The sequence below is a fragment of the Styela clava genome, chromosome 9 (genome assembly GCF_964204865.1).
Source record: "Styela clava chromosome 9, kaStyClav1.hap1.2, whole genome shotgun sequence".
Taxonomy (NCBI): domain Eukaryota; kingdom Metazoa; phylum Chordata; class Ascidiacea; order Stolidobranchia; family Styelidae; genus Styela; species Styela clava.
In genome coordinates this window covers 4383044-4406921 of record NC_135258.1, presented here as the reverse complement: position 1 = coordinate 4406921, position 23878 = coordinate 4383044, and the positions used below count along the sequence as shown (strand labels likewise).

At 37.2% G+C, this 23878-nt stretch overlaps 3 protein-coding genes across 3 annotated transcripts; all 3 read right to left on the bottom strand.

Moving 5' to 3' along the window:
• Positions 1–1259: 1259 nt before the first annotated feature.
• Positions 1260–5411, bottom strand: LOC144411725 (uncharacterized). Its single transcript, XM_078116148.1, has 2 exons — positions 1582–5411; positions 1260–1349 (listed from the first exon to the last, which is right to left on the bottom strand). The coding sequence occupies exons 1-2, from the start codon at positions 5401–5403 to the stop codon at positions 1323–1325; spliced, it is 3849 nt and encodes a 1282-aa protein (XP_077972274.1). The 5' UTR covers positions 5404–5411; the 3' UTR covers positions 1260–1322.
• A 7108-nt stretch (positions 5412–12519) lies between these two features.
• LOC144427240 (uncharacterized) lies at positions 12520–13197 on the bottom strand. Its single transcript, XM_078116115.1, has one exon. It carries the CDS (start codon positions 13195–13197, stop codon positions 12520–12522), a length of 678 nt encoding a protein of 225 aa, XP_077972241.1.
• A 69-nt stretch (positions 13198–13266) lies between these two features.
• Positions 13267–19143, bottom strand: LOC144427239 (uncharacterized). The gene is made up of 4 exons (XM_078116114.1): positions 18466–19143; positions 15945–18138; positions 14777–15623; positions 13267–14620 (listed from the first exon to the last, which is right to left on the bottom strand). The coding sequence occupies exons 1-4, from the start codon at positions 19141–19143 to the stop codon at positions 13267–13269; spliced, it is 5073 nt and encodes a 1690-aa protein (XP_077972240.1).
• Positions 19144–23878: the final 4735 nt, after the last annotated feature.

The window sequence follows — 23878 nt, the reverse complement described above, 5'->3', positions numbered from 1 at the left end:
AGTGGTGTAAAAATGGATTTTTTAAATGTTCCATTTTGTCTACTCGTGCCTGGCCAAGAATTTGATCAAACTGGGAGTGCTTAGGTATGTAATGACGTTTAACATTATACTCTTTGATGACTGCAATAGTACTTTGAAAAGAGAGGCAGACAGCACCTTGGTTGTATGGGACAACAAAATATTTTGTACACCATTCACTGTTGAATACCCTTCCTTCTTCATCAATTTTTGCTTCTTAGCTGCCGACATTTTACTAGCACTGAAGTTATCAAAAAAATATTACCCTCACGAAAATAGGCTACTGAACTGCTTCAAATTCTTGAAAGCTAGTGTTACGGTAGCCAAAGTCCAACTTAGTTCAATAGCCCCGCAAATAGTCTATGACTGCAATGCATTTATACGCGCTCCCAAAACCTGTCTTGCTGTCTATGATACACTGGAAATATGCAGCTCTGATATTGTTGTTTGAAATGATATTTTAATCCAAGTAAATCCACAGTTAAACAGAATATCCAGTTATTAGATGTAATCCAATAAAGCAACTATACAGGAATTGATTGCGGTAAATGACAATTGTGTCTATCCAACCAATAGTTCTACGATAAACAGATGAAGAAGATAAGCAAATTTACTATGTGCGCTCCCGGTTTCAGGTTCTTGCCGAAGAGGCCTTACGGTAACTAAGAATACACATCAGTGAACCACTGCCCACTAGCGGTAATACACAGGAGCTAACTTTGAAAGGGGGTACACACAATACAAAAACTAACTATTGGCCCCAGTAACATGGCTCCCCAAAAAGGGTTCTTTGTTGGCAAAGAAAACTTTTTTAAACGAAACATATGTACAGTACAAAAAGTAATAAAACTAAGATGTTGGCTCCTCGTCCGGGGAATCGCCATCTTTGGCTGCACGAACCAACAACACAAGTTTATGTATCGGTCTGTCGAGGTATGTCACCGCTTTTGTTCGTTTGCCTCTAGAATCAAGATTACAATCGGCAACAAGAACTCTAACTTTTCGAATGAGGCCATCCTCAGACGGATACAAGGCATCAACTCTGGCAAGTTGCCATTCATTTCTTGGGGCATTCTCATCGTTCACTATGACAATATCTCCAACACATAAATTCAGTTCAGTTTTAGTCCATTTCCCTCTTGGTTGTAGTGTTTGTAGATACTCCAATCTCCACCGATACCAAAATTGGTTCAAAATGTACTGGACTCGTCTCCATCGACGTCTTGCATATACATAAGGTCTTTGAAATTGTCCAGGTGGAGGCAGAAGAACCTTTGGCTTCATCGTCAAAAGATGATTTGGTGTTAATGGCTCGGGTGAACCCACATCACCTAAATTAGAAACTGTAAGTGGCTTAGAATTAACCAAATGTTCAGCCTCCACAAGTACAGTACGAAAACTTTCATCATCAAGCTGTGAACCGAACTTCTGCATAATTGGCTCCAGAGCATTTCGAACTGTCCTTATTTGACGTTCACAACTTCCATGCATATGACTACATTTTGGAACATTAAACTTGAATTCGAACCAATCACACTCATTAGACAATAAATATTCTCTGACCTTGCATTGATCTATCTCACCAATAGCTTTTAGTAATTCGTTTCTTCCTCCAATAAAATTTGTTCCACAATCTGCTCTCAACTGCTTAATTGTTCCTCGTCTTGCTAGGAATCTCCTCAAGGCATTGAGAAATGAATCTGTATCTAATAAATTTGCAGACTCTAAATGAACTGCTCTGGAAGATAAACAAGTGAATATTATACCATATCTCTTTAAAATAGATCTACGCTCCTTTATTTCAAAAGGGCCGAAAACATCAACAGCTGAATAATCAAACAAGGCTGCTTCATTCACACGATCCTCTGGAAGATCGCTCATCCTTTGAACCTCAAGAGGTCTTCGGATACGTCTGCATGCAACACATGAAGTTATAAATTGTGACACAGCTGAGGTGCCTCCAACAATCCAATACCCATTTTGACGTATCTCATTCAGTGTCATTCCGCGTCCCATATGATGAACTTTCATATGAAAATGACGAATAATCAAATTAGTAACATGAGAATGTCTTGGCAAAAGCAATGGATGCTTACAATCCATGGGCATATTTGCTCTCCCTATTCTACCACCTACACGAATTAGTCCATCTTCATCGATATATGGATCCAATTTGTAAATTGAACTTCGGCTAAGTTTGTTTCGAATTTTAATTTTGGCTCGATCCAAAATTGCACCAGAAACTGCACAACTTTGCAGCTGCTCTATTTCCTCTGAAAAATGAATTTGCTGTAAACATCTGATAATTACTTTCTCTGAAATCGACAAATTTTCGACTTCCAAATTATTCGCACAATCAACTTTTCTCAGCTTGTGACAAAATCGAATACAGTTGGCCACAGCTCGCTTGGCTTTGAACCAAGAAGAAAATATGTCCAGTCTATCAATATCAAAATTATACCCAACAGTATTTTCTTTTTCAACTGTTATGAACGCTGTTGCCTTTTTCATTTCATGTTTCAACAAGGCATCTGTTTTATTATTTGGTACATAGGAAACTTCTGGTGGTTCATAAGCTCCTTTACATTGCAAAAACTCAGGACCATTCCACCATTTTGAATCAGCAATTGACTTTTTTACTGATATACCACGACTTGCCAAATCACTTGGGTTTTGATTAGATTCAACATGTAACCATGTACTAACATCAGACACATCAAGAATTTGTTGTATCCTATTTGCAACAAATACATGAAATCTTTTCACTGGATTGTTCACATAACCCAGCACCACCATACTATCAACCCAAAAATATTCCTTAATATTTTCATACCTTAGTTCTTCCCGTAAATATCTGCTCATTCGTGCAGAAATTGTAGCTGCTGTCAATTCCATCCTTGGAATGGAAATTTGTTTCAATGGAGCAACACGAGATTTCCCCATGAGCAAGGTGCAGTGTGAATCTCCATTTTCATTCACCAATCTGACATATGAACATTGACCATAACCAGACTGACATGCATCTGAGAAATGATGCATTTCAACAACTTTCACTACTCCAAAATTTGGTGATTTGATGCATCTGCTGATTGTTAAATTATCAATGCCATGTAAGTCGTCAATCCATGCATTGACTCTTGGTTGTACATTCTCTGGGATAGGATCATCCCAATCAATTTTGCTTTTACAAAGTTCCTGCAAAATTTTCTTACCTTCCAATATCACAGGTGACAGAAATCCCATTGGATCAAATATAAAACTCACAATTGATAGAAATCCTCTTCTGGTTCGTGGTTGATTTTTCAATTGCAAATGATAGCGAAAAACATCATCATTCACATCCCACAGCATACCTAGAACTCTCTCAATTGGAAGTGGATCATTATTCAAATCAATTGTTTTTACACTACTAGCCCGATCACATTCAGGAATAGATTCTAAGACTTCTCTCCGATTCGACACAAATTTATGCAACTTTAGACCTGCTTTGGCACACAGAGAAGTACTATTTTTAATGAGCAACTTAGCTTCATTAACAGTTTCGAGAGACTGTAAACCATCATCCACATAAAAATTATCTCTCACAAAATCAGCTGCTTCTATCCCAAATGCCTTTTCACCATCATCTCCAGCTAATTTCAATCCATACATTGCAACACCTGGGCTACTACGAGCACCAAATGGATGTCGAGTCATTCTATACTCAGTTAATTCTGATTCGGTGTTACCATTATTCCACCAAAAGAATCTCAACAAATCTCTGTCTTGTTCTCGTACAACAAACTGATGGAACATACCTTTTATGTCTCCCATTACAGCAATTTCCTCTTTCCGAAATCGGCACAAAATTCCCGTCATTCCACTCATAAGATCTGGTCCAGTGAGCAAATGATCATTTATGCATTCTCCTTTATACAAAGCACTCAAATCGAAAACAACTCTGATGGTTTTCTTCTTACTATGAAAAACAGCAGTATGTGGCACATAATTAACTTTTCCATCACTAACAACAAGTCTATTTTCTGGCACCCTTTCAGCATAATTTTTTATCATATCTTCCATGAATTCAACATATTTACTTTTATACTCTGAATCCTTTTCAAATCGTTTTTTCAATTGCATTACTCGTTTCAATACCATGGGCTTGTTATTCGGTAATTTAACTTGGTCACATTTCAATGGTAAAGGCATTTCATACATTCCATCGTCACATTTAATAACATTTTCAGAAAGTATTTTCACAAACCTTCGATCCTCAATTGACATATTTTCATGCTTACTTTTGTGATCAACAAAATCTATTTCCATCATCTGATTGAGCTGTTGAGGACTTACAATTTCTTTTACTTTTGTGGAAAATACAAATGATGATTTACCATTGCTCTCTAACAGATTTTCCGCTGTGGAACAATCTTGTGTCACTTCGACACGATGAGATATTGAACTTTTATCATCACGTTTGCCATTTTTGCAAACATTTCCAATTATTCCCCAACCCAATATAGACTTTTGACCATATGGATCATTTTCCCGTCCATGAATTATGTCACGAGGCCTTACCGCACTAGGAATGTTACTACCAATGAGAATACTGACCTTCAATTTTGAATCATAAGGCATAAGTTTGTCTGCAATTTTCTCCAAATGTTTCCACTGTTTGGCAACTTCAGGTTTTGGAATTTGTGAAGGGCTCGCAGGTACTTGCTCACGAGTATAAGCTTGTGGAATATCTATCTTTACTTGACGATCCATACTCATCACCTGTAGTCCTCTGATTCTCTGCGAAGACACCAACGCTCCAGATTTCATCATCGTAGAGAGATTTAACTGTGTCTGTACACCTTTTACATCAAGTTGCTTTTGCAATTCCTCAGAAACAAAACAACAATTAGATTGATCATCTAATATGCAGTAGCACTGGATTTCCTTAGATGGATTTTTACTATTTCTCACAAATACTGGAACAATCATAGAATTATGTTTGCCACCACTTTGACCTTCTATGGTGCAAACTTGAGTACATTTAGAATCACTTTTATCAAGAGTTTTATCCACATGGAGGGCAGTCAAATGTAACCTATTGCAAATCTTACATGTAACCCTCTGCTTACAAAAATTAACCCTGTGACCTCTATTAGAACCACATCCATAACACAGTCTCTCTTTCAGAAAAAAGGTCTTCTTGTCCTTTATTGACAATTTACCAAATTCATCACAATCATCTATATGATGACAAACACTACAAAATGGGCATTTGTTCGCATTCATATTTTCTACTTTATGAGCATATGCTCTCGCATTCTGTGCACTTCTATAACTGGAAAAAGACTTACTTTTCTTTTCCCTGTCATCATATGACTTCACATATTCACGATTTTTGTTCATATGTTCAAGCTCAGGAATATTCTCCTTTTCTGACACTTCATTTACAAATTTAACAATTTCATCAAAGGTGGATAGCTATTTTTTCCATATTTTGATCTCCAATTTTTAACAGTACCACGCCAAGCATCTTGCAAATAGGTTGGTAAACGTTCAATTACTTTTACACTTTCAACAGAAAAATCAAGTACCTCCAGATCTTTGATCCTATGTTTTGCAACTTTGACTTGGTCAAGGAAATCACCATATCTCTGAATTCCAGCAGCATCACGAAATCTAATTCTTGGCCATGATGCCAATTTGTCAAGAAATGCTTTACATATGACACTTTCATTGCCATATCTTGACTTTAATTTTTCCTTTGCTTCTGCATACGCAGTATCAGACTGTAACAACACAAGATCTTGAATCATTGTTTTAGGATCCCCTGATAAATGTTGACTCAGTAAATTAAGTTTTTGGCGTACATTGGTAGTTTTAGCTTCAATAAGAGCATCAAAATCAGATTCCCAGGCAGGAAATTTTAATGGATTACCATCAAAAATATCAACTTTAATTTGTGGCAAAGCATATGCATTGGCTAGCATACTATTTGATATTGCCAACTCTCTCAAACATGCACTTAAATCATTATTTACACGAGAAACACTATTCATGTTAACTTCAGGAGAAACAAATGTAGTGTACGCACCTGATGGAGAATGCTGAAAAGCATTTGCATGTTGTGAATTCATACCTGAATTAATATTCTCACATACAATATCATTTGAGTTATCTTCTCCATGAATTGTTTTCAAACTATGATCCCAATCTGATTTCAAGATCTGTGATTGTTGACTACTTGAATTTGCAATAAAATCTTCTTCATTCAACCCGAAAGGATTTTCAACTTGCTGGACCTTCTTGCAAACTTGTGCTCTTGCCTTCTTCGACTCGAGTTCCTTCTTGTGCAAGTGCAATTCCAACTGGCTTTGCTGCATTAACTTATGCATTTGAAGTTGACTTTCATCAGCCAAAATCTTCATTTTTCTTTGATATTCCAGCTGTAGTGCCTGAAGATTGAGCAACTTCTCTTCTTCCACGGATTTTACTTTAACTTCGAGTTCCCCAACATCCTTCTGTAAATCATACCATTCTTGCTTACTGTCAAGAGCAATCTTTTCTGATTTACGACTAACATTACTAGATGCAGATGTCCGATATGTGGAGCTTCTGGATGAACTTTCATCTCTCTTTTCCATGAGATTATCAACAGTTTCTTCAGCAATCCTAGTCGCATCTTTCACTTCTCTGTCCACTTGTTGAATACCCCGAAACAAAGATGTCCTCTCCTTTCTTGACACCATCTCTTCAAGCGCTGACCACATCTCCATTAATTCCCGTGAAGATGCACGCATTGCAGATGATGCTCTTAGGATATGGCTAACATGCTTTGCTGTTTCGCATAGTTTCACAAGCTTCTGACAAAGTTTAGATACGCTTTGCCTCTGTTGATCAAACTCTTGTTTCCTATTTTCCACAACTTTCGATGACGGTCTGATCTTTCTCTTTGTAATGTTTACAATATCACCATGTTCCATGGATGCTGGCTCAGAAGTTACAAGTTTACCTTTTGCAAACCATTTCCGCGCAGATTTCATCATGAAATAAATCTGTTTACACTGTCACCCAAACGGAAAGCAACACTGTTGCCAGTCAGTTACTGTAAACTCCTGGAAGTTAAATGACTAGGGAAACTCTTCAGCTTTTATCAGTGCTGTCACCACTGATAATCTACTTTTTCCTTTCACAACAGTACTCAGGCCTCCAAGCTGGAACTTCCACTCTTCTAAAGGCTGATAGACTTTGTCATTTACTGTTACGCCTTTCTACTAAAGGCTGGAAGATATGTTGTCAATTACTTCCACTCTTCTTAATACAACCAAATACTTCAAAGGCTGGAAGATATGTTGTCAATTACTTCCACTCTTCTTAATACAACCAAATACTCCAAAGGCTGATAGACTTTGTCATTTACTGTTACGGTAGCCAAAGTCCAACTTAGTTCAATAGCCCCGCAAATAGTCTATGACTGCAATGCATTTATACGCGCTCCCAAAACCTGTCTTGCTGTCTATGATACACTGGAAATATGCAGCTCTGATATTGTTGTTTGAAATGATATTTTAATCCAAGTAAATCCACAGTTAAACAGAATATCCAGTTATTAGATGTAATCCAATAAAGCAACTATACAGGAATTGATTGCGGTAAATGACAATTGTGTCTATCCAACCAATAGTTCTACGATAAACAGATGAAGAAGATAAGCAAATTTACTATGTGCGCTCCCGGTTTCAGGTTCTTGCCGAAGAGGCCTTACGGTAACTAAGAATACACATCAGTGAACCACTGCCCACTAGCGGTAATACACAGGAGCTAACTTTGAAAGGGGGTACACACAATACAAAAACTAACTATTGGCCCCAGTAACAGCTAGTGACTGGAAAGTGTCTAGCAGTCACTATGAGGGACTATTACATTACAATGTATTGTTGTAAACAAGCGAATCAAGTGAAGAAGCAATGGCGACTAACAACAATTCCTGGCTAGTGAAATAACACATTTTATCTATAAACGTAATCTGCTAGACAGAACCTATAGCTCAGTGGTTCTTAAACTTTTTCGAGCGCGACCCAAATCTGAGTTTTATGAATACTCGCGACCCAGTCCTAAATAACGCAAAATGTGTTTTTAATGTTAGTACAGTTTGACTCAAATACAGACAACTATTTATTAGAAACAGTCCATTGACTCAGTGAGATTGATGAAACTGAAATTTCCTTTTCATTATATCTTCAATACACAGCTCTATTTTACTTAACGCAATACGCAAGTTGTCACGGGTATCGAGGCGATTGCGAGCTTAGTTTTGATAACCGTCAGTGCCGAATATCCTCGCTCGCACAAGTGCCTTGTCGCGAATTGTAGCAGAAAAGGCGTCCGCTGTCCGTCGCAAACACGACATCCTAGCTGGCCTTCGGTATCTCTCGCAATATCTAACTTTTTACTCATCAAATGTGCACACACTGCTTCGTTCGCGGTAAATGGTGCCTCGAGATGGAGTCACATTTTCTCTAGATATTGAATAATCTAATGTCGAGAAGCGATCTTTTTCATTGCGTCGTCTATTACAATTTACATTACCAAAAAGACACCCATTTTTGGTTATTTTAATCCACTAAGACAACATTCCACGCGGTCAACACAACGACAAGCGACGTGCATGGTTACCGATACCATAAAAATAATACACAGGACTGGCATATCAGAATCGTGATGTAACAATAAGCTCAATACAGTTCTTTCCGTGAATGAAATTTTATATTTCATTATTTTCAAATACCAGAGTTTAGAAGCTGAATTGAAACATTGGGAAAGCTGAAAATTCGTCCTTCTTAGATTGCCCTTGCATTGACGACCTTGTCGCAACCATTTTTAAACCTTCCGCGACCCATGTTTGGGTCGCGACCCATACTTTAAGAACCACTGCTATAGCTGAACGAGTCTAGGTTTCATCATTTTCATCCGGTTCTGTTACGAACAGAACATTGAGAGTAACCAGTAATTCTAACCGGTTCGCTGATCTCGAAAAATTCCGTGAGAAGGTTCTATAGAACCGGTGCGAACGAGCTGAATCCCACCACGGGGGATAGTTATTTGATTATGTGCGAGAGGATTGCTGAATTACTCGCCGCCGTACGGTGGTTCACGTAACCGCTGGTCGGTTACGGCTTCGTCCACCATCAAATCCATGCATCTGAACACAAATATCTAACGGTTCCATTACATTTGAACCCATGACAATCGCACCTGCATACTATCGCACTTATGAATTGTTTTTTGTTTTACGGATATTTGAACATATACTCACCCTAACCCATGGGTTTTAGCACCCGCATATAGATTGAACCCGCGGATATACGCATGGGTTCAAATGTACGTGGGTTCAAATGTACGGTCACCATATCTAACTATCTATCTCCATACCCGACATAGACTGGTAACCGGGCGAGAGATCGTGGTTCGCCATATGATTGAGCCGTCTTTTCATTCCCACTGGATAACTATGTAAATCATATCCTATCAGATACTGATATTATGTACTCCACTAGCGCTAATAATAGCTTGTTTAAAGCCTTTTTCATAGCAACAAAAATTTAACAAAATCAGTTCTATACCTTTGTCGTTGTATTTTGATCAATTTCCTTTTAATCAAACCCGCTAGGTGTCTCTATATCAACTTTTCTATACTGTTTTGCCAAGTCTGTGTACCCCCTCTTCCGCATCAATGGAGCATAAGTAATTAATATCTATTCGAGACATCGTCAAGTATACTGTTGAAGACGAAAAGATAAATCAACTCGATGTTTAATGTAAATAAATTTTGTCTGTGTGCGGCATTGCTGGGCTCTCGGCATTGCAAGCAAATTCACATAACTGGTAACATTTTCTCCACAATCAAAGTTGGAGTCGCGGTGAAAAACGAATCTGATCTACTCTCGGTTCCCAGTAATACTATAAAAAATATTTATTCAATTCTAATAGTGATCCGGAACTTTTTACCACCATAGTAAAATCAACGCTTTAAGCGCTAGTTCACGTCACCCAACAAGAACGCTCTGTGGTGTATAAGATATAAAGTATTCACAGAAGCTTAGCTTTCGTCGTCAAAGTCTTGAATTGAATGTAAAATCAATTCACAAAAACACACGTTAAAACTTCTTTACGACGTCATAGTGAAATTACAACAATGGCCAAATAAGTGATATTCTGATTTTTAAATTTAATTTTGCTATTTCAAGACGAAAAGTTAATATGGAAATGTCAAACTCTTCTCTGCAAACTGCAACCTTAAAAATGTCAGAAAACGAGATCTTAATTCAACGGGGATGTTATCTACGGGTTATTATTGGTAAGTACATTCTGTTACATTCTTGTTTATACTTTTATTTATTCCAGAGAACTTGAACGAAGTTAAGTGCGCTAAAAGGCGATCTCTAGGTAAAATCATGGACTCAAAGGCCAGTGTAAGTTTAGACCATGGTTTCCAAAACTGTTTGCCGCCAATGTCCTGAAAGTGTGCCGTGTATTTTAAGAAGCTGCTTTACACAATATTCAACATGAATTTTATTTTATAGCAACCAGTAATTGGGGTAGTTTGGTAACATACAAAGATTTATTATTTTATGCTCACCGATAGGTGATGTATTGTGCAACAATTTTCTACCAGGGCGTTGAACGTTTTAGACCACAACTTGGCTATATTCACTTGGCTATCACAGACACTCCCCCAACTCGTAATAGAACTAAAACAAGGAAAATCGGAATAAAATTATGGCCGTACTCTAACCTGGTACACATATTACGGGAGTACCTGATAATGATGTTATTAAAATATTTATATATCAGGGATACATACACAAGGAAACGTTCATTTAGATTAAATAAGTTTGAAAGCAATTTATTTGTTTCCACCCTGGCACTGCACTTTGTTGCAGCAGAAATCAGGCTGCTCCCGAAGACGGACACCAGAACGTAGTATGCGTACCAGGTTGAGGTTAGGCCATAATTTCAGGCAAAATACCACGGGATTCACTTGGCTAGTCCCCGAACTCGTAATAGAATTAAAATAAGCAAAATTGGAATGACATTATGTCCTAACCCTGCCCTGGCACACATACTACGCTCCGGTGTCCGCCATCTTGGTTCACATATTACGGGATTTCCGAAATCAGTGAGAGGTGAATTGTCAGAATAACCTCATGATTACTGAGGCTCAAACATGAAACCCGATTTGGACTGGTTGACCACGAATCGCCAAACAATTAGGATAAATTATCAGCTTTCTTCCTTCTCTCAGATAAATATCAGTTTCCTGTCCAATAACAAATAAAGATTCGAATTATGTGATAAAGCTATAAAACAGCTGCTTGCCATAAAATATCGGAACCAGAAAGTCAGTGTTAACATCTTTAGTTAGTCACATTGGGACAGCTGATGTGAGATTTTAAAAAATAAATTTTGCACACAAAATTGGCAAAAGCTTCCATAAGTATCACATAATTATATAAAGTATGGTTACTGGATTGAAAAGATATGAAAATAATCACACAGATTTGAATGTAAAAATTCTAAAATCACGACAATTTGATGAAGCATGAATGAATTTAAAGTTAGATTGAGTACAAAAAATGGTGCCCGGGAAAATGGTTCAAAAGTTGGACAGTGTAAAAATAAATCATCGAATATCTATAAATTAGGTATTGTAAAGTTGGAACGTGAATACCAATCCACTCAACGTTGTTGTAGTGGAGTCCTATTTGCACCCGCACCCGCCTTGAAGAATTATGCGCAATCTCCCAGCTTCTAGTAACTGCACAACCAAAGTAAAGAGGCAACGAGATCCTTAGAAAACGAACTGTATTCATCAATCTCCACATATGAGTAAAATGTTGCTACAGCACAGAAACTTGAAGACCAACGATAAAACTAATTTATAACGACACGGATGCACTATAAACAACCAATGAAAGAATGACAAAATAACATTCACAATGACAAGCAATAATAACCAATACTAAATAAGACCTAACTGAGCTAAATTAATATAACAGATTTCACGAAACCCGCACCCCTAATGTAAACTATATCCAAGACAAATTTCAATACTAAACGACACTTTTGCAATCCCACAGTGCCGTATAGAACAAAGAATCAGAAAGCGTTATCTCAAAACCCGGGGAAAAGTTTCACTCCCTATTTCTTCACTATGGCGCAATAATGAGTTACCGTCAACAGGAAATCAAGATAAAGAAAGATAGAAAATAATTCGTCTGGGATTGTTAATATAATAGAGAAATATAAATGGACAAAAGTGTGAGGCGTGCGAGGTCAAATCTAACATTCCGGCCCCAGATAATTTAGACTTATAATTATCTCAATAAAAGAGGTGATCGAAGTAGCCGAACACAAAGCATATAAGTAAACCAAATAGGAAAATAATGAATACGAAATTGTGTATGGAAAAATGTGAAATGTAATATACAGAAACAAAATAAATAATCATCAATCAGACATTTAATCAAGTTCAAGTGAACATATCTTCCTAACATCACGCATGAACGTAGATTTAGAGGTTCGTACCTTCACCCTATGCACAATGCCTAGTCTATCAGGATAAACCTCATCCACAACAGCCATTGGCCAACTACCACGGGGAAGTATGTCATCACACATAAGTACTAAGTTACCAGGCTTCAGGTTAGGGGAGGGATGAAACCACTTTGAGCGTTTCTGAAGCAGAGGTAAATATTCCCTAGTAAATCTCTGCCAAAATATATCCAACCACCGCTGGACATGTCTATAGCCCTGTCTATACTCATCAGCCCGCAGAAAAACATCAGGGGGTAGATCAGGATCTAATTTACTTAGTAAAATAGAATGGAGGTCTCTGGGATCATTACTTACTCGGGTAAGGGGTCTGTCATTTAAGATGGATTCCACTCCAGCCAGAAAAGACCAAAGTGAATAATCGGTTAATGGTTTATCATCAAGCATATTCCTCAGAATCTTCTTAACTACTCTGATCAATCTTTCAACAACTCCATTCTGGTGACTTGCAAGAGGTGGTGAAAAATGCCATTGAATTCCCTTTTGTGCAAGAGCATTGTCAATTTGTTTCTTATTCCAATTTGTAATTCCATCCTTGAGAGCTTTACTTCCAGCAATAAAATTCGTACCATTGTCAGAGTACATGTGAGCTGGTCTTACACGTCGCGAGACAAAACGAAAAAAGGCTTGTAAAAATGCAGAGGTATCCAAACTCTATGCAACCTCCAGATGAATTGCTCGAGTAGAAAGACAAGTGACTATAACTCCGTAACGCTTATGTTCGCTTCTGCCCAACTTGACCTTTATATGACCAAAATAATCAACGAAGCTGTGAAAGAATGGTCTATTTCCTGTACAAAGCCTAACAGCAGGCATATCTGACATCCATTGTTTACCAGGTCTGGCAGATCGAATCTTGCATGGCATGCATTCTCTAAGAACTTTTGCCACCGCTGACTGAAGATGCAATATCCAATATTTTTGTAACAAATAAGCCTGTACTTGATTGCTTCCACAATGTCCATGTTCACAGTGGTAATAATCAATTAGTAGTTTAGTAGCATGGTGATATGGGGGTAAAATTACAGGATTCCTTTGATCAGGTTGTAATTCAGATTGACGAAGCCTGCCTCCAACTCGAAGTATGCCATCAGCCACATATGGATTACACTGCAAAAGTTCTTTAGCAAATGGCGATTTAAGTCTCTTTCTGTCAGAAGGTGGAGGGCCCGAACTCATCATATCTTTAAAATAGCAAAACTCAGCAGACAATGAATCTGCTTGTATAAGTTTCACAATATCTATAGTTGCATTTTCCCGTTCTGCAACAGTAAAACAACCAGTAACTGGAGAATCAGAACGATGTAGCAATTTCCCAATCATGTAAGTCTTGAATCTTTGAAGCCATATCACAGAGGAAATAAGTCTTTCAAATTTAGAGTAACGTTTCAACAACACCATAAGTCCAGGTTGTTGTATTATAGAATTCTTGTCCTTGTAGGAAATCTCATTATAATTAACTTTCACTTCAGAACATATTTCAGAGTCCTCAATTGTTTCAGAAATATGTGAATTTCTCAATGGTTCCTTGCTTCTCAGAAAAGAAGGTCCTTTGAACCAGCAATCAGCTTTGTGGCGCTTGTCAGGCATTAGTCCACGACTGGCAATATCTGCTGGATTAGACTTAGTGTCAACATGATGCCATTGTCTAGGTTGAGAAAGCAAGTGAATTGTATTCAATCGATTAGCAACAAAAGTTTTGAAACGTTCAGATCGACTGTTTATCATTCGAAGAACTGTCATTGAATCCGTATAGAAAAATACATCTGTTATCACTTCATTCAATTCCAATTCTGTAGCAGCAACCGCTGCAGTCAGTTCAAGACGTGGTATCGTTACAACTTTCTTTGGAGCCACCCTTGACGAGCCTTTAACAAATGCAGTGTGAATGTTTCCTGCATCGTCAATTATTTTCAAATAAGCACAAGTTCCATATGCAAAAGAACTTGCATCACAAAATACATGTAACTGAAAAGTAGATGGAGTAAATCCTTTTGGTCTGTTGCATCTACAAAATGATAGCCCATTCAATGAAGGTAATTTAGATAACCATTCTTCCTATTTGTCTCTAAGAGGGCCAGTAATTGCATCATCCCATTGAAATTCTTCATAACAAAGATCTTGCAGAATGATACGAGCTTCAAGTACAAATGGTTGAACATACCCAAGAGGGTCAAATATCTGCGACACCATTGATAATATGCCACGACGAGTAGAAGGACGTTCTTGAATTCTGACAATAACAACAAATTGATCAGTGGCTGCATTCCAATTCAATCCTAAAGTACGACTCACCGCATCATCGCCTAGTTCCAGAGCATGAGCGACGGGAGCCTTGTCTTCTTCAGGAACACATTGTAGAACTTCTGGTTCATTGCTTAAAAATTTAGTCAAGTGAAAACCTCCTGTTGCCAGTAAATCAGTAGTCTGTCGAACTAATGTAGATGTCTCCTCTACTGTATCTTTTGAAAATAATCCGTCATCTACATAAAAATTAAAGCAAATGCATCGAACAGCGGTCGGATCAGCATTAGATAAATTATCTTCTGCAACCTTTCGTAGAGCAAAGGTTGCAATAGAAGGTGAGCAGGTAGTACCAAAGGCATGAGATAGCATTCTAAATTGATAAACAGGTTTTGTAAGATCATGTGTAGGAAACCATAAAAAACGAAGAGATTGTGTATCTTCACGCTTTACCAATATTCTGTGAAACATCTGTCGAATGTCACACGACACAGCAATGGGGTTCAAACGGAAGCGTAGAAGAACTCCAACTAATGAGTTATTGAAATCAGGTCCTGATAGTAAATTCTTGTTCAGTGATTTTCCATCAAACTCTGCTGAACTGTCAAAGACAACACAAAACTTCGATTGTCTTGTTGCATGGTGTGGAATGAACCAGGTTCTCTCTGTAGGTGCCAATTCATCTTCTGGTATCTGTTCAGCATATCCATTCTTTATATATTCATCCAGTTTCTCAATGTACTTTGTAGCAAATTCAGCATCCTTCGCTTGACAGACATGAGACGTTTGAGAGCCATGTTATAGTTGTACGGTAATTTAATATCATCATATTTCCATAATAAACCAATTTGCAATCGTCCGTCAACACGCTTCAAAGTATCATTCATAATTTGTGTAGCTCGTTCATCATCCAAAGAAGGTTGTGTTGTTAATGGATCTGCATTCATATCAGCAAAATCATTTCCACAAGTTTGACAGACAGCAATTTCACGGTTAACATCACTCTCATCCAGGATATCATCATGCAATGAGGAACAAATAAAGAAAAAAATCACAACCATTCAATTTGCTGCTTTCTGTCCCCTGACAATCTGTCACTTCCGGCTTGGTAATGATTTTGCAATATAGTTCATGGTTGTCAATTGTAGGTGTCTGTGAATTATCACATGCAATTTCTTCCTCCTGCAAATTGTGATCTTCTTCTGGAAGACTTTGAGGTGACATGCAAGTATCGCATGAAGTGTCATTAAATGATAGCAATGGAAGAGTAGTTGAAATAAAATTCACAGCTACATCACTTTGTAAATTCTGTAGATCAGATATCATAGGCACAGAAGTGTTAATATAATTCAGGGAATTATTATCAGATTTCATTGATGGATCTTTGCCAAAGAGACACCATCCAAGACATGTAAGCAAGGCTCCTGGAGTACCAGGAGGTCCGACTCGGGAATCAGTAAATGGACAATTACCCAAGGTATCTGCCCCAATTAATAGTTCAACATCGCCATCAATATCTGGGAACTTCAAACCATCCAAATGAGGATATTTGTCAATTATATCCGGCTTTGGCAATGAATCTCTGACGTCAGGAATTTTGTCAAAAGTTAAAGCATTGTGTACTTCAACAATGTTAGTATTATTCACGCCATTTAGGCGAAATGATACTCCTTCTCCAGTATGAACAACAACACCATTTGTAGTGCGTATCATGCAACGCTCTGGTTTACCAGAAAGGCCAATAGATTTCGCTAGACGAGTAGAGCAAAATGATCTTTGAGATCCTAGATCCAAGAAAGCAATTGTTTTCTTCTTATCACTTGCGTCAGGTAAATGTATTTCAACAGCAACAGCCATGAGTCGAACAGGGCACAAAGTGTTGAGTACAGACATAGAATTCACAGAAGTTGTTTCAGTTTGAGGTGCATGTAATGGTTCCTTAGAACGCGACTGATGCAACGCAGGCTGCTTGGCTACCTGCTCCAAATGTAACAGAGTGTGGTGAAGTCCACCACACCCTTCTTTTAGACACCTCTTCTCTGAAGGACAACTGCTAGAAAAATGTTTCTTGGATGACATGCAATTGAAGCAAATAGACTGGTCCTTTACAAATTGTCGTCTGTTAGAAATGCTCTTCTCTTTGAATTTGTTACAGCGCATCAGAATGTGATCGCCTTTACAAAGATAGCAAAACAAAGCAGATTTGCCATTCTTGCCAGAGTTATTAGTTTTGTTGTAATTTTGTTTGAAGTTAGGTTCCGATTTTGGCGTACTTAAAGTGGTGAATGTAGAAAACTTCGATGGACGCTTGTTAATGTATCCTTTATGACCAGATGATTTTGTCGCCAATTCTGCCAGAGTGCGACCATAAAATGTGTTGTACAAACGAGCTCTAGACTCAATGAATTTCAGCAAATGGTTGAATGACGGGATTGTGAATGAAGTCCATGTGCCATTCATGACATAGTCAGTACGCATATTAGGAGGTAACCGTTCAAAGATAGCAACAAGATATGCTGGGGCATCGAGTAAATTCCCTGCATTCCAATTGTCAAACACAATAGAACAGTTACGCATCTGTGATGATAGTTTGCAAAGTCCCTTGACGTCATTTACACGAATTTTCGGTCCTTCAGTAAGTTGCTTTATAAATGTGCTGATGATCAGTGATCGATTGCCAAAATGAAATTCTAAAGTGTCCTTAGCTGCATGAAATGCTTGTGCTGGGTCATCAGCCATTCGCAAGTGCTTAATTACTTCATATGCCTCACCTTTGCAGTGAGCAAACAATTGTGCCAACAATGTAGAAGGATCAGATGTGAGACGTCCAATTGTGTTATAGAAAGATCTTATAAATGCATGATACTCTAATGGATCACCAGCAAATTCTACTTTATCCAATGCTGGCAAGCGGAATTCTTGTTGAATATTTCTTCCCAGAAGGTACAAATCATCTTTGCTGGCAGCTTGATGATGGATAACGTTAGGGGAAGGTAAGGATGGTTGTCTCATAACGGTAGGGTGAGGTAATTGTGAGCTTGACATATAAGGAGGTATGAAAGATGGAATTGTGGCAGTATTTGTGCACAAGGCATTTGAAATGGTAGGATGAGGAAAATATGGTCCTACAGGTCTTGTTAAGGGAGGTAACACTGATGTTATCTGCTGAGATGAGTTTGTATAAACAGGGCCTGGAGGCAAACTACTAACAGTGGTAATAGTATTTGGCTCAGCCTGTGGAAAACTACTACAAAATGTTGAAAAATAAGCACTAGTATGGGCCTGCGATACAACAGGCATAGTTACATTAACATGAGAAAATATGTCTGGCCTATTGTAATCAAAAGACATAGTATCAGCTGGCGCAATAAGCCGCTGTGGGACAGAATTTATAGGTTGTGAATACACCTACTGTGAAATATTTGCATTAGAAAATTGGTTAGACTCTACAACACTGCATGGGGTTGAAGACTGAACTGCATTAACAGTAGAGAAAGGATAAAACGATGGTTGTAAAACAGGAAAAGACGAATTCAAATAAGAACGTATACCTGAATTTTCCAAACTACTGTTAGACAAAAGTGGAACTGAACTAGGTCTCTGACTCACTTCAGTTGAACGTCGAAAAGTTACATCCCGTGCTGAGATGACGGTGTCAACATCCAAAACCGAATTGGAAGAGTCTCTGTCACTTGCCAGTTCATCAAGCAGTTGAGCTTGTTGTTCTTTAAACTTTGCTTTCATCTCTGCTAATCTTTGCTTTTGCGCCGCTAGTTCTCTTTCTTGTAATGCTTCAAGTTTTAACATTCTTGATTTCTCCAGTCTTCTATAAGATGATGAAGAAGATTTAGATTTCGACGAATGAGATATTGACCGTTTGGAAATGTAACTAATGTCGGCTTCTTTAACACAGAAGTCCAAATATTGGCGATAAATCATGTCACATGATTTCAATTTATCCATAACCTGAGTCAGGTGTAATTTTGCCACATGTTGATCAAGTCCATTATTTAAAATATAATTCTCCAAATACATTTTCCAACTGTTCAGATGATCGCATACTTTCTGATAATGTAAAGTAACACTCTGTTGATTTTGCTTATCCAGAATAGGTTGTGCAAAAATGTTATTCAAATCCGTAAAAGTCTGTCCATAATGGTCATTTGCTTGACGTAGATGATCATCCTTTATTGTTTGACCCAATGAAAATTGTCGAGCTTGAACTGCAGGAATGGTGATGTCACCAGACGATTCATCAATAATATCTTTAGAAACATTTGAAGCCATTGTTGAGAATAGTAGTCAGATGTTCTTCAAAGTCGGTCAATCGAATATTAGTTTTATTTCAATGTAAAGTTGGAACGTGAATTCCAATCCACTCAACGTTGTTGTAGTGGAGTCCTATTTGCACCCGCACCCGCCTTGAAGAATTATGCGCAATCTCCCAGCTTCTAGTAACTGCACAACCAAAGTAAAGAGGCAACGAGATCCTTAGAAAACGAACTGTATTCATCAATCTCCACATATGAGTAAAATGTTGCTACAGCACAGAAACTTGAAGACCAACGATAAAACTAATTTATAACGACACGGATGCACTATAAACAACCAATGAAAGAATGACAAAATAACATTCACAATGACAAGCAATAATAACCAATACTAAATAAGACCTAACTGAGCTAAATTAATATAACAGATTTCACGAAACCCGCACCCCTAATGTAAACTATATCCAAGACAAATTTCAATACTAAACGACACTTTTGCAATCCCACAGTGCCGTATAGAACAAAGAATCAGAAAGCGTTATCTCAAAACCCGGGGAAAAGTTTCACTCCCTATTTCTTCACTATGGCGCAATAATGAGTTACCGTCAACAGGAAATCAAGATAAAGAAAGATAGAAAATAATTCGTCTGGGATTGTTAATATAATAGAGAAATATAAATGGACAAAAGTGTGAGACGTGCGAGGTCAAATCTAACAGGTATTGTGTACTTATTGGTGGAATCAGAAACTTTTTACAAATGTTTAGAACAGGGGTGTGCAACAGGTGGCTCGCAATCCACAACCTGACACGCAAGGCCATTTAGTGTGGCCCCAATCAATACTCAGATATTTTCCCATCAAGCTTTTTTTTGCCGTTTTGCCCAGTGCCGGTATAACTGTATGCTACAGCCCATTATCTTATCCTGCCTTTCCCGCGGTGCTGTGTACATGAAATTTTTTTCTGTGTAGGCCAGCTACATGACTGAAGTTTATTATATGACCCACCGACAGAAATGCTAACAAATTTGACAATCAAGATTATCTATATTTATTTCGCAGCCCAAGCAGTGTAAGTTGAAAAATTGTAGACGGTTTGCATAGACAACCATAATTTATTTAATATATTAGAATGTTGTGTACAAACAACTGAAAAAATTAAATGTTAATACTTTTCCAGAAATCATGATCAACAACCTGATGAATTGTTAGTCGTTGGTCTTTATCATCGTGTGTCATTCTTGTGAGCAGATCATTGGCCAAGTGAGGGTTAGGAATCAGTAAAGCACTTGGATCAATATCTACTGTAAAATCTAAGATTGGCCCTTGGTCAATCAGTTTATTAGACCATAATTTATACAAGATGTTCCCCAAAAGAATAATATCATTTTGAAAGCTGGGAATATTTTCGAAAAAAAATTTAGAATAATTATGGAAACAAATTTTCACATTTTGCATGTCAAGTGAAAACAACATATTGGGTTGAAATATTCCATGAGCAGTATTATGTTTATGCAGATGTTGTAGACCACTAACTAACTGTTTTGCATGTATGAGAGCAAGTCTAGGATCAAAAAGAATTTTGTTTTTCTTTCTCTCTTTATAATAATCATGAATGGTTTGGAACTGGAATCTTTCAGTAGCAACAAAAAATTCACTTGTTTCATTCAAACGACCACTAACAATAACAGAGATTAAGTTTGGATGAGGTGGAAGTTGCTGAAGAGCTTTTACTTCTTGAGGAAATTCTTCAATCCACCAAGAATACACCCATATTGCTAAAGGTTCTGTCTCTGAATTCGGAAGTTTCCGTTGACCTTCGTAAACTGTTAAAGCCAATTCTTTATGAACCACATTGTCTTTATACCACAAGATGTCATCAGTGAGTTGTATGCGATCTGGAAATGTCACATTTAAAAAATTAATTTGAATTAAAAAACAATTTATAATAAACACTGGGGGCCAAATGACAATTTTAAGCATGGTCTCAGTAAGTATAAAGTTCAGACACTTTTCGTTTGGCACAATAGTCATAATATTTAGAAAAAATTGAAGAAATATGAATGCCAAGCACTAATACCTTTAGTTTGCGATGCCATTATATTTTGAAAATTAATGCCATGCACTCATTGTTTTATGTTAAAAATGTAGTATCCGTATTAGGTGTTCAGATAAATCGAATGAGCGAATCAAATAACTGTAGTGTATGTGCAGGCAATTTGGAACCAAAACCTAATTATGAGGATGAGCTCAAACCCAACTAATTAACTGTCGGTAGACGAAATGACATATTACACTTTTTCACAGATTTGTTTTTGACGGTGCACGACGAACATTTACGGTAATACGCAATTTCATGAATTAAACTTTACTGAATTCAGATTTTTTTAATTTATACAATGAAACTCTTAACCGATAGAGTTTTTTGAGTTAAATTCAAATTCAAAAAAAAAAGTTAATATGCTTCAATACAAGGAATGTTGAAATAAACATTTCTTACTTTTTGAGTTCAGAGCTGCCTTTCTATTCTTTTCTTTGGCTTCGAGATATTTTGCAAAGTGGAAATTATTAACAAGCTTTGATAATGATGTTGCAACTTGTGAAGAATGACTAAAATTAGATTGATTAGTTTTTGTAGGAAAAGTTATTTGATTGTTACGAATAAGTTTTATTACCTATTACTATGGTCCATCCCTGTATGATAACAGCCATGTTAGATACACCAATGAGAATATATATTCATAACAACATGCTTAATCAAGGATAAGTGTGACCAGGATTCTTATTTTGAATTTATGTTTATTTTAGATTTGGTATTGCCTCATTCGAACAAATACTTCTGCAGTGGATACTATTCTTGGTAAATCTAAAATATATTGTTCACGAAAAATATTTGTGAGACAGCCACAATTTGTGAAACAATTACAAAACATGGCTGGCTCAATAGACAAGGGTTCTATTTGCTACCGCGAAAATAAAATATGGGTCGATTTCCTACGACCTATATATACCCTTGTTTGATAATTCGCACGCTAAAAACCAATTTTATTGGATTGTGTAAATAGGAACATTCAAGTAGAACGAACAAATTGCTGACTCTTAGGGCTGTCCAAGCGAACCAAATATTCGAAATCCAATCGAATCGCAAATTATTCGAATTGTTTTTCGGCTAATTTTCGAATCGCTAAAAGTAGGTACATAAAGCGGAAACAACCTTTGCAGCACGTTTTTCATTGGGCAAGCGGCGGCGCTTCGAGCTCAGACTACTCTCGCTCCCGACTTACTTGGTTTCCCAATATTTCTCTCGTCTTCATTTTGTGATAAACAAATCATTCCTAAAGCCCGCCCAATGGCACGTGTTCAGCCATTTCATGCATGGTCATCATGACTTAAAAGTTATAATCGGTAATGACGTTTTTGAGAGAGAAGAGAAAAAGGCAATTTAGAAAACGATAGTTCTATAATTAAAATCGATTTGGAGCTGTTGAGTTCGTTATCATAGGAACATGGTACAGGCAACTCAAAGCTGAAACAGGTATTGTGGGATCTTTATGATGGCAATACCTTGAGTTAGTTATCATAGGAACATGGTACAGGCAACTCAAAGCTGAAACAGGTATTGTGGGATCCTTATGATGGCAATACCTTCTTTCAATGGAATTTGTAATTTCTTATGATGGCAATACTTTATTATCCATCTATATATCTCGACAAATAATGAAATTCTTGAATTTGGATGGCTGTTGTACACTAACAATATTATAGTCATCAAATAATATTGTCATCAAACTAGCTTCAAATTTGTTAAATGCAATTTTGAATTTGAGCAACAGTTATGGGTATATTAATGGTTGTTATCATTTTGCTGAAAATTACACGAAAAAACCTAAGGCTAGTGAATAGGATTAAATTAGCATCTACAGGCTTTACATGTCCTGTTAAAACGGAATCCATTAGAATTGAGATTGCAATTTTTGAATTGTGCAATTCTTACTCATAACACTCCACAGTTTTCGAAACCCAAATTTTGGAGTCCTCACAATATTTTTGACCAGTTCATACAAGCGATCTCCTTTCATAACACTGAAAGTAAGTCAGATGTAACTGCACATACGTTACCACAACATCTAAGGGCAGGCATTTATTGTATAATATAAACAGATTTAGGATTGCGCAATAATAATCAGTTCGATTCGGCGAAAATCTTCGATTCGAATCAAGAAATTATTCGATTTTGGACAGCCCTGACTCCACAATGCTGTAAGGTAGTGCATGTAACATGTAACCACCGCTCAGTCATAGCTTCCTCCACTTAAAGTTCATGCATCTAAAACAAATAAATGTTTATCTATTTCCTTATCCAACAGTGACTGCTGTCCATTTAGGAAGAAAGATTGCAAATGAATTATAATCAGCTTATACTTTAAAATAAATATAAAAACCTTTCAGATTTCTTTTTTGTTGGCAAATCTGATTTAAAATTTCCATTCCTAAAATGTGGAAGCAAAAGTTCATCATGGACGCTTGTCTGAGAGCTGCCAGGTGCAGATTCTTCCTGTAGATCTCGGAATAGTAAACCTGAACAGAAAAAAGTTTGGTTTACTTCCAGTTTGCAATGGAGCAATATCTTAACGACCTTTTTCTACAAGAAAACGTTTTCGAACAGGAGAAGAATGCATTTTTTGTGATTTTCTATCGTTGTAAACGTGGGTAGTTATATATATAGCGTGATTTTTAGATTTTTTTCGATAGTT

Coding starts and splice junctions, on each gene's coding strand:
- LOC144411725 (XM_078116148.1), bottom strand. CDS start 5,403: ATGAACAAAAATCGTGAATATGTGAAGTCATATGATGACAGGGAAAAG. Junction 1,350..1,581: donor GTGAGATAGATCAATGCAAG/GTCAGAGAATAT, acceptor TTTCTAATTTAG/GTGATGTGGGTTCACCCGAG.
- LOC144427240 (XM_078116115.1), bottom strand. CDS start 13,197: ATGTACTCTGACAATGGTACGAATTTTATTGCTGGAAGTAAAGCTCTC.
- LOC144427239 (XM_078116114.1), bottom strand. CDS start 19,143: ATGGCTTCAAATGTTTCTAAAGATATTATTGATGAATCGTCTGGTGAC. Junction 18,139..18,465: donor CTTTTCGACGTTCAACTGAA/GTGAGTCAGAGA, acceptor GTTGTATCGCAG/GCCCATACTAGTGCTTATTT. Junction 15,624..15,944: donor CAAGCCGGAAGTGACAGATT/GTCAGGGGACAG, acceptor ATGTCTGTCAAG/CGAAGGATGCTGAATTTGCT.